Here is a 10,702-nt window from a genome sequence, read left to right as displayed (position 1 = left end):
TTCAGAGTTTTCGATTCCGCAATGTCGGCGAATTCCTCCCGCCCTAATCTCAAGCGCCCATTCTCAGACGACGGCGACGACGCATCCGCCAAACCTCCCATGTAAGCTTCTCGCCCGGCTCCGAAATTCTAATTTCTTCTCCGAGATTGTTCGCAGTCTTGTTTGTTTCTAGGGAAAACTTCTTTCTCGGAAAAAATGACTTGAAAAAAAAAACTGACGATTTTTGGTTAAATTGCAGGCAGAAAAAAGTTAGGTTTCCGAAGGGGAAAAAGGTCAGACTGGGACATGAACCGGTGGAGAGAGGAAGGGACGAGAGCGAGGCAGCTCCAGTGACGGACCCCCGCGTCGCCGCCAAAGAACGGGCCAAGCGCCGTAGCCAAATCACCACCGAGCTCTTTGGCGAAGATAGCAGAGGTATCGTTAAAGATATATCCACCGCTGAAGTCGCTTATGAGGTGAGGTTTAAGTTCAATTCTTTTCTACTCTTTTGATATTTCGGCAATTAAGCTTTAGTGATTTATTAGTTTGCAATGTTTAGGGCCTGTATTGGGTATGTATATGCTATGATTATTTTTGAATTAAGGACTAAGGTTTTATCTTTTTGTTGAAAGTATGTAGAATTTAGGGTTAATTTGGGATTTTTATAGTTTTCGAATAACATTGGATTTAAGAGTGTTGGGAATTGGGATTCCATGCTTTTCAGAATTGCTGTAAAGTGCAAAGGACTGGGTTTGTACCGAGAATTCTAGGGCTCTAGAATCAGTTCCAAATAGTACTAGGTGAACACACACTCTCACACACTCTCACACACACACACACACACTTTATTTTGTTGAGTTTAGTGATCTCAGAATGATCTGCCACCATGAGTAAGGCGAGTTAACACACACACACACTCTTTATTTTGTTGAGTTTAGTGATCTCAGAATGATCTGCCACCATGAGTAAGGCGAGTTACATTACTTTCTCAAACGAGCTTGTGCTAAAAATTTCTTTGTTTAGGTCATTTTAAGGTTTTTTAGTTAACTGAACAAATTTAATTTCTTTTGTTTTCTCGCTGTTAGACACTGTGTGTTACGATTACATATTACAAATAATTCTTAATGAAATGGTAGTATTCTTTTTCAGTCAAGATGGTCGCCAGATTCTTCTCTATTTGGGTCAGTGGAAGGATAGCCTATGATAGGATTTTTTTGGCAGGATGATGATGATTTTGTTCAGGATGGGATTCAAATAGAGCCTTTCAACTTGAAACAAGAGAGAGAAGAGGGTTATTTTGATGCAGATATGAATTTTGTTGAATTTGTAAACGAAAAGGAGATCAAGGTAAATATTGTGGTGTCAGATTTTGTAAATACATATTTTCTGGTTTATTTTGTTTTTTGTTTTTGTCTTCCTCTAAAAAGTTGGACTGAAGTTGTGCTGCTTTTGTTCCCGTGAATTCTTACAGGATGCATGGCTTGATAGTCTTGAAGTTGATCCAAAATATGCTGGTAAAGTGCCCAATGTAACAACAAATGACAATGATGCTCCAGAACTTTCGTCCAGTGATATTGGAAAGATTAAAAGACGCATTGCGGATATTCTTGAGCCAGGCGAAACGGTAGTCTTGAGTTTATTGTTTTTCTTCATCTCTTGTTCTTTCCAGTTTTTCTCTATTGCTCCCATGAAGCATGTACTTGAACTGCCAGCTAAATTCTTATCAATTTGCTGTGTGACAGCTGTATTACTTTTGTGTTTCTGTCTAGCCCACGTCCTCTCGATTTACCTTACTTTTTATGTGCCTTACTTTGATTGGAAATCAGAGCAACCAAATAGGGCCATATTCTCACTCTTACAGATTTGTAGCTATGGACTTATGGGTAGGTAATGCTGATGTTGTAATATGTTTTATGTTATAGGTTTTGCAAGCGTTAAGGAGATTGAAGGGAAATTCAAATAACAGGAAGGATAAAATGTCATCCGAAACAAAGGTCGTATTTGACCAGCTAACTGAAGATGCCGTGAAGCTTATGGAGAGTGGCGAATATGGTAGTTTGTTATTTTTCAGTTCACTTTCCCAAATATATAAATACACTGCTTTTTTACGTGTTCTATATATCTTATGCAAAGAAAAAAAAATTGTACTGCATGCATGGTTATGAACAACCTACCTACTTTTTTCATTTCTATATATTGTTTTGTAGTTTATTTCCTTTCTTCTTCTTCTTCTTTTCTTTTCTTTTTTTTTTTTTTTCGTGCTTACTGAATGAATTACTTTTCTGCAGATGTGTACCATGAAAAGAAAGAGATCTTTGAGCGTGAGGCAGGTTTGTGTCATTCTTTTTTCTTAGAAGAAAAAGGAAACAAATTGAGTCGTCATATGAGTTTGTATTGTGACTATATTTTTTATTCTTTTCAGAAAAATATGAAAGCCTGGCTCGTTTAAGAGTAGAAGGCCTAACCACAAGTGCAGGCCAAGGTTATTTTGATTCCAACTCGGGGAAGGATGCCTTGTCTGGTCTAACAGATACTGGTATAGTCCCTTCAGGTTCTGTTAATCCATTGTCAGATTCATGCGATATGTTTGCGGATGATGATGAACAGACTACTGCTAATCCGTCTTCTAGTGAAAGAAATTTGGTTTCTGGTGCTACTGGAATTGATCAACCCGTGTCCAATTCAGACAGTAATTCTGAAAGTAAGCTTTTATTTCTTGAAAGTAACAAGCTACCTCTAGGCCATCTTCTTAAGAAACAATTTTGAGATGTCTTCTGAGTCTTGGAATTATTTTTATCTGCAGGTGGAGCTTTAGGAAGTGATTATGTGTATGACGAGACTTCTGGGTACAATATCTTCCACGCTCTACTTTTAATGATACATAGGAAATTTGACTAAGTCGGTTCTTTTTGTTGTCAATTTTTTTTTATACATAAATTTTCATCAGCAGTTACGTTATGCATTTAGCAAAAGGAAAAAAAAAAGTTATTTTGTAGATTATCTTATTTACTGAATGCAATGGTGTTTAGTTCTCACTGTTCGATTGGTAAATGTTGTCTGTCTGTCTGTCATTCTAGCTTCTGTGGTGAGAGTAATTCTGCGGTTATTGGATGGGTTGGATAGTGGTTAAAATGCAGCAATACGCGTTACTATCATTTTTGTCAACTGCAAACTGCTAGTTGAAAGAGTTTAGGTGCTAAGACTGGTGGATCATAAGTTCATAACATGCAACTTCCTCCTCCCGTGACACGTTCCTTAAGTAACCAGAAACTTTTCAGACAAGAGCTTAAGTTATTTGTGTTGAAAATTCTCCATGTAGATGTTTCTCTTCGAGATTTAAGGATCGAGCAGGTTTGCATTTTAATGTCTCCACATTAAAAGGTTTTTAGAATGGGATCATAAACTTCTGCATGTTCACCTTTATGCTTAGTGATTGTTTTTGTCTTAGTTTTAAGTCAATTCCTTTTCAGTATCCAAACCTGAATTTTCATTTGTTCTTTTAATGTTCCTGTATATCTCTTTGCATTCTAGGGTGTAATTTCTCCTCCCCTTTTTCCTTTTCCTCTCTCTTAAACCTGACGTTTTGGTTTACTTTCCAGGTACTACTACAGCAGCAGTCTGTGTTATTATTACGACCCATCTACAGGACTTTATTGCTCTGCTGCATCTGGGCAATGGTAATAAAAATTTGTCTTTGTTCATTTTGTTTATACTTCATGTCATATAATTCCAACATTATGGACCTTGCAAGATTTCTTTCTACTTAATTCCATGTAAGTCCTAATTTATAGTCATTTACATTTTACATAGAATATACTACTTTGGTTTAGTACAAAGTACGCTTTCAACGAGTTTAGTAGTCGGGTATTTTGAACTTGTGAATCTTGTTCCATGATGGTTTTCGCAATACTCTTACCTCAGTTGAGGCCTGATGGGAGCAAATTTTATGCCCGGTTATGTGTATTACTTGTAGGAAAATAAATGAGATTCTACCCTCAAAAAAAAAAAAAAAAAAAAAAAGAGATTATTCTCACCGCTTTATTGGCTGATGTTTTTTTCCCTTTAAATGTAGGTACTCATTCAACGAGGAAACCGGCGCCTATGACGAAATTCCAGCTGCTGCATCGACTGTGGAAGAAGTATAACTGAGAGAGTTTTTCTGCTTGACTGGAAGATATTGTACAGACTGTGAGCAACAATTGGTGTAAAATTGTGGGTTATAACTTTTTAATTATTTTCGTTTCTGGAAATGAAGAAAATAGCGGACACATAGGATTCGTAACAACATGATGTTAGGATAGTGCTTCTGCAGTTTTAGAGCATTCCAGAGTCCAACAGACGTGCTAGGATAGTAGTTCTTTTGCAGCACTAGAAGAGAAGGATTTTAAAAGAGAATTATATTCAATGAGAAGGATTTAGCTTAATGTTTTAAGCCAAAAAATCTGGTTTAGAAACTTTTTTTTTTTTTTAATTATTTTTTTACTATTGTGTTTTCGCTAATAAAATTTAAACAAATTTGAATTTTTGTTCAAAACTCTCCGTTCAAACCATATCTCATATGGAGACGCAATTTTTTGTTTTATACTGGTTGGAGACTCGATTTAGTAAAAAAAGAAAAAAAGAGCTCTTAAATCCACTGTGTAAACGTTGTAAAGGAGCTCTAGACTTCGTTCGCTTCACAGATTTGAGTTTTCAATTTGAGTTGAGATGTGATATTTTTTGAGAGTTTTTAATTGTATCAGAAAAAATTAGATGTGACATTTTTTAAGAGTTTTTAACAGTAAAAATTAAAAATTAAAAACACGAATTAGTGAAATGAATTGAACTAAAGTTCCTTGATTCAATTTGGTTGGTTACAATTGTTAACAAATTTTGGCGTAGATGTCATAATTGAATTGTTTTTCAATTGGTGAATTATATTGAACTAATTCCTTAGAATTCATGAGTTTAAGGTCATATTTGGTAGGAGGGATAAAAGGAGGAGGAATAAAGAGAGTTTGAGAGAGACGAGAAATGTAAAATGATGGAGAGGATTATGAATGAATGAATATTTGTTTAATTATTATATTGTCCTTATGTGGTAGGTTATGAAAAAATAGGGCTTTATTTTTAACAGTATATTATATTGTGTTAGTTTTTTTATTTTTTTTATCTTTTTAATGTGATTTTGACTAAATTTTTTCGAAAAGCTCATTCTTAAATTTAAAATAGTATACCATACCGTGCGCTACAGTGCGACATCCCACAGTAGAATGTTAAAAACACAAGTGAGGAGTGATGAAGCTACAAATTGGAACACACGTGAAAAATGAACTCAGTAACATGACAAAGGAATATAAGCAATGAAACTACCAGCAATTTATATATGTATATATTAGTCAAAAACACGCACGAACACTTGTTTAAAATAATAGTTATAAAAATCGTCGAGAAAAAAAAGAAGATAAAAGAAATAAAGAAAAAAATAAGAAAAATATTTGAAGCAAAAGACAGGAAAACATGATAAAAAAAAAAGAAATTTAAGAAAAAAAACTCTGTGAAATGTTTCGCAATTGAAGTTGAAATTTATGAGGATCACATGTAAAAAATATTTATGTAAGAATACATTTGAGACTAAATTAATTTATTAAGGTAATTAGAAATAAATAATATTTTAAACAACCGTAAGAAAAGTAATAAATGAGATATATTTGAAAATATATAAAAATTAAAGGTTAAAAGATGCAATAAAAAAGATAAGGGAGGAAGAAAAAAAAAACTAAAAAAAAGCTAAAAAAAAAGAGAGAAGGAAAAAAATATAAGTAAAAGAAATAAAAAAATTAGAGCCTCCAGAAACCCATTCTCACTTTTAGAAGATAGATATATGTATATAAGCTCTGAAACTTAATTCAGGGCCGGATCAATGTATTTTGAGGCCTTAAGCAAAACTTTTTTAACAGAGGCCTATTAATAATGGTCATTTTTTTAAGGGAGAAAGGGAGAAATAGGTGAAGAAAGATGAATTAAAATTAATAAATTAATAGTTTATATAAGTTAATAAATATGTTAAATTATTGTTTTCGTCCATAACTTGTCTGGTTATGAACCATAACTTTGACAAGTTATTCACGGTTTTTATCCATAATTTGTCTGGCTATGAACCATAACTTGACAAGTTTGTCAATAACTTATCTAGTTATGAACCATAACTTGACAAGTTATGACCTATTAATTTTTATAACTAAAAATTGACCTATATACTTTCTTAAGCTTTTCATATTGACATATTTTCTATTATTTCCCTTTTTTTAATAGAATATAATACATTGAAAAAAAAAATGAAGTGAATACTCTCTTATATCGTTTGAAAATAACAAAATTACAAAATTACAAATTTATAAATTACTAAATCAATAACACAACACAGCAATGACAGAAAATAAATATCTAACATAAAGTTCAAAATGCAAGAATCAACAAGTACATAAAAAATGAGTAAGAAAAGTATAACCTGGAGATCTTATGGCCAAAGAATGTAATTTTTCTTCAAGAAGTCTTTCAATGACTTGGTTTCAGCAAAAAACAAATAAATAAATAAAAACCTTTCAATGACTTGGTTTTTTTTTTTTTTTTTTATATTTTTTGAAATGATTTTTTTTCTCTTTTATGTTTTTTTTTTATTAGTTGAAAAGTGTAGAAAACAGGAGAACAACAGTACAGTTTTAAGAAGTCAAACCAAAAAAAAAAATCTTAAGAGAGATTAGAAAACAATAAAAATTCACGTTTTGTTTAGAGAGGTAAAGAGAGAGAAGTGCAGAAGTCACTTTTTTTCTTTTTTTTTTTCTTTGTGAAAAGAGAAAAATATTGTTTCAGTTACTAATCCCTATTATTTAGGATACTTGGGTGCAAAAAAGCTGGTTTAAATGAGTAACTATCCCTGTTATTGTTGACCCTTTAACTACCCATGAGGAATCATGGGGTATGTTTATGAGCCACATCTAACATATTTATATTTAATTTTGGAAGAAAGAGGAAAATATATTAAGACTTGAGATGAATTAAAATTAATAGGTCAATAGTTTACATAAGTTAATAAATATGCCAAATTACTGTTTTCGTCCATAACTTGTCTGGCTATGAACCATAACTTGACAAGTTATTCCCGATTTTTATCCATAACTTGTCTGGCTATGAATCATAACTTGACAAGTTTGTCCATAACTTTCTAGTTATGAACCATAACTTAACAAATTATGATCTATTAATTTCTATAACTAAAAATTGACCTATATACTTTCTTAAGTTTTTCATATTGACCTATTTCCTATTATTTCCCTTTAATTTTTGAAATAGGATAATAGCTAAAATATAAGAGATAAAAGACGAAAACTTGAGGGCCTTCTTTAGAATGAGGCCTTAAGCAAAGGCTTAACCTGCCCTATAGTTAAGCTTCAAGAAGCTGTAGATAAAACTGTATGACAAACCAAATAATTCATAAAACTTTTTATGGGTTCCTTTCAGTTTCCAAAAAGAAATTATAGTCCAATGATTATGACATGTTAATCAGACAGAGAATCTGCTGCAATTCATAAACCGAGCAAGAGCAAAAGTTTATTGTTGAGACTTATGACATGGAATTCAAAAGATAACAAAGACTCTGTTCATTTCGCTAATTCGAGTTTTATTACAGTAAAAAACTCTCACAAACAATCACTTTTTGTTACAGTAAAAAGCTCTCACATAAAATCACATCTCAACTCAAATTAAAAACTCGAATCAACGAAATGAATGGGAAGGTGTGCAATCAACTTGTGTTTCCTTTTGGTCAATGTTTGTTTTCAAAAGTGGAGCAAAAGAACTGACTTTTGCTTTTTTCTTTTGTTTTTTTTGTTTTTTTTAACAAAAAAGCAAAAGAACTGAAGTTGCTGAAGAATTACCATCTATAGTTATTTTTTAGGAATAGTGTTGACAGCTAATATTGGTCAGTAATATATAATTAATGTACGTAGTTGATTCCTCTTCGAGCAAAGCACTTAAATGGGTGCACTACGTAATAAGAAAGAATATATTTTTTCCTCCCACGTTGCTCATCTTTTTTCAGCTTTATTAGCAACTTTAACTTTCACCGTCCAAACTTCTTTTTCGTGTTTTGTCTTGTTTATTTAATAATGCATGAAACTGCTTAGCACCACACAAAGAGTATCGTTGTCCAACTAGCAATATGCATGCATGCTAATACTTATAATCAACGTTATTAAGCATTTCATATAGGAAATATGTAGGCAAAGTCTTTGATTCGGCAGCCATACAATTCGATAAATGTAATTTTTCTCGTATGTCGTTTATATGTGTGTATAATACTTAATTTATTTAAATTTAACACTAGATATTACATGCGTTGGACTATATTTATTAAACATTACATCAAAACAAATTGAGTGTTACACACAAACAAACGATGTTATATAAACATCGTTATCCCTCTCACGAGTTATCCAAAGACGATGATACCCTTATCTTTGCATGTAGTAGACCATATAGAGATTAAAAAATTGGTATTATCATCATTCAATCGCAGACTACCACGTAAAATAAAAGTAAAATAGAGGTATTTGCTAGCAACAACATAATATATATTCAGGGAGCTATGCCTGAGGTCCGGGGCCGGGCTCTTGAACTCTTTTATTTTTTTTATTTTTTTTATTTTTTTTAAGATTTCATTTTGTCCTAAAATTTTGATTTTTAAGTATATAGTGAATAAACTACAAAATCGACTTTGCTACTATGTATTTATTATTTCTTAGCTCTAAATCTTAAAAAGTGAATTCAATTCTATTATAAGTTATTTATTTTGAAGAAAAAGATATACAAGTAAATAAACGAATGTAATTAAAATAAAAAAAAAGTCTAGTTTCATTATAATATTAGTTCAAAATTTTGGCTGTCGTTTCTGGTTGCTCCCGAGTGCCGAAAACTCTGAGGCCCTTGTGATCTGGTTCCCTTAAAATAGTGGTCCTTTGGAGGGGGCTTGTGTGCGAAGTGCAGTATGGCGGCCAGAGATGGTGGAACAAGCAAAGCGGTCGCGATTCTCTCCACGGGTCGGCGGTGCATGGTTCTCACGCGTCGGAGGCTAGGTTCTTTTTCGGTGTTTCTTTGGCTGGCTTGCAGTGTTGGGGCTCTTTTACTCATCTCTGGAGGTGGTCGCTTGTCATCGAAGATCCTATTAATATCATTTAGGCTTTACCTTTTTGTTTTAATTTATGTGTTTGTCAAATAAAAGTATTAATATTTCTGTTTTTTGGTTTTAGTTTGTTTCTCGGAGGTGGTTTCTCCATATTTTGATGTAGCTTTTATGTTTAGTCTGTAAGTTCTTATTTTTTAGGTCCGGTGCTTTTAAGGCTTATTTTTTTGCATGATTTGAGTTATGATTTGAATTGTGTATGTGAGAGAAAAATATTATAATAAAAAAATTGAATTTAAATTTGTGTGAGAGAAAACACTGTAGCAATATGACTTTAAGTCATGAAATGAACATACTTTTAATCTTCCAGTCTCGATCAATAGAAGTTATCTACCAACTATAGTAGTGTGTATGAAAGAATCATTAGTGTACTTAATTAATTGTGTACCTCTTCAGTTTCCTCTTGTTGGGCTCGTTATATGTACTACTCCCTCGGACATTTCAAATTGTACATCACAAATATGAACTAATAAAAAGAACAATGAACTTGATGGTTTTGGTATGTAGTCGGGGTAAACAAATGTCAAGAAAACTGCTTCTAGATCCGTTGATTGACACAACATATCAAAAATTGGCATTAAGATTCGTTGATTAACAAAGAATACCAAAAATTAAAAAATAAAAAGTGTAAAAATTCAACCGGTAAACGAGAAACTACAAAGAAAAATAGACAAAAATAACTCCAAAAATAAAAAAGAAAAAAGGAAACTTAACTTACATTTGGCTAAAAAATTAGGCGGAAAATGAAACTTGACTTTCTTAGATCAAATTAATACAAATACGAAACTTTCTAATTGTAGAAATAGTAATTTAATTAATGGAATACTTCTAAGAAAAAAAATTGATTTTCTTCCATAATAATTGTTTTCGAGTAAAAAATATTGATTTTTTTTTCCTGATATGGGTTGCATTAAGTTGCGTCACTAAATGTATTAGACTCTTTCGTATATGAATTAATGTTTGTATTTATGAGATTTAGAATGTAATTACCATTTAAAAATAAAACCACATATATTTAAAATCTAAAAAGATCAAACGTCACCGGTCATGACCAATGCCACTACATTGGCTTCCAAAGTATACGCGTAAATACGCGATTGGTTGAACTACAAGGAAAACAAGCGTAATAAGTGACGTATGTGTATGCTAAGGGTCTGTTTAGTTTGTTAATTCAAGTTTTTAATTTAAATTGAGATGTATGTGAGAGTTTTTTACTGTAATAAAAAAGTTAGATGTGACTATTTCTGAGAGTTTTTTACAGTAACAAAACTCGAATTCTAAATTCGAATCGGTGAAATGAACGGAGCCTTTAATTAAACAATATATTGTAACCATAAGATGTGCTAGGAAGTTTCCCTCTCAAGATATTTATCAGCCAACATCGCTTTTTCACCCCCCACCAAAGTCCCCACAACCAAAAAGCATCACTTTTTCTTACTCTACATAAACACCATCTAAGGCTTTGTTTTTCCTTCATGACTAAGTACTTCAACTCCATACCTT

General features: G+C 32.2%; 1 protein-coding gene across 1 annotated transcript; it reads left to right on the top strand.

Annotated features, from left to right (window-relative positions):
- LOC21400216 lies at positions 1 to 4,387 on the top strand. Its single transcript, XM_010095864.2, has 10 exons — positions 1 to 101; positions 239 to 455; positions 1,201 to 1,326; positions 1,451 to 1,603; positions 1,902 to 2,031; positions 2,268 to 2,309; positions 2,402 to 2,680; positions 2,783 to 2,825; positions 3,579 to 3,656; positions 4,052 to 4,387. The coding sequence occupies exons 1-10, from the start codon at positions 22 to 24 to the stop codon at positions 4,122 to 4,124; spliced, it is 1,221 nt and encodes a 406-aa protein (XP_010094166.1). The 5' UTR covers positions 1 to 21; the 3' UTR covers positions 4,125 to 4,387.
- The last annotated feature ends 6,315 nt before the right edge of the window (positions 4,388 to 10,702 follow it).

Source organism: Morus notabilis, unplaced genomic scaffold, assembly GCF_000414095.1.
Source record: "Morus notabilis unplaced genomic scaffold, ASM41409v2 Scaffold1219, whole genome shotgun sequence".
In the NCBI taxonomy this organism is placed as follows: domain Eukaryota; kingdom Viridiplantae; phylum Streptophyta; class Magnoliopsida; order Rosales; family Moraceae; genus Morus; species Morus notabilis.
Note: the sequence above shows the minus strand (reverse complement) of the source record. Positions and strands in the feature narration are given on the sequence as shown.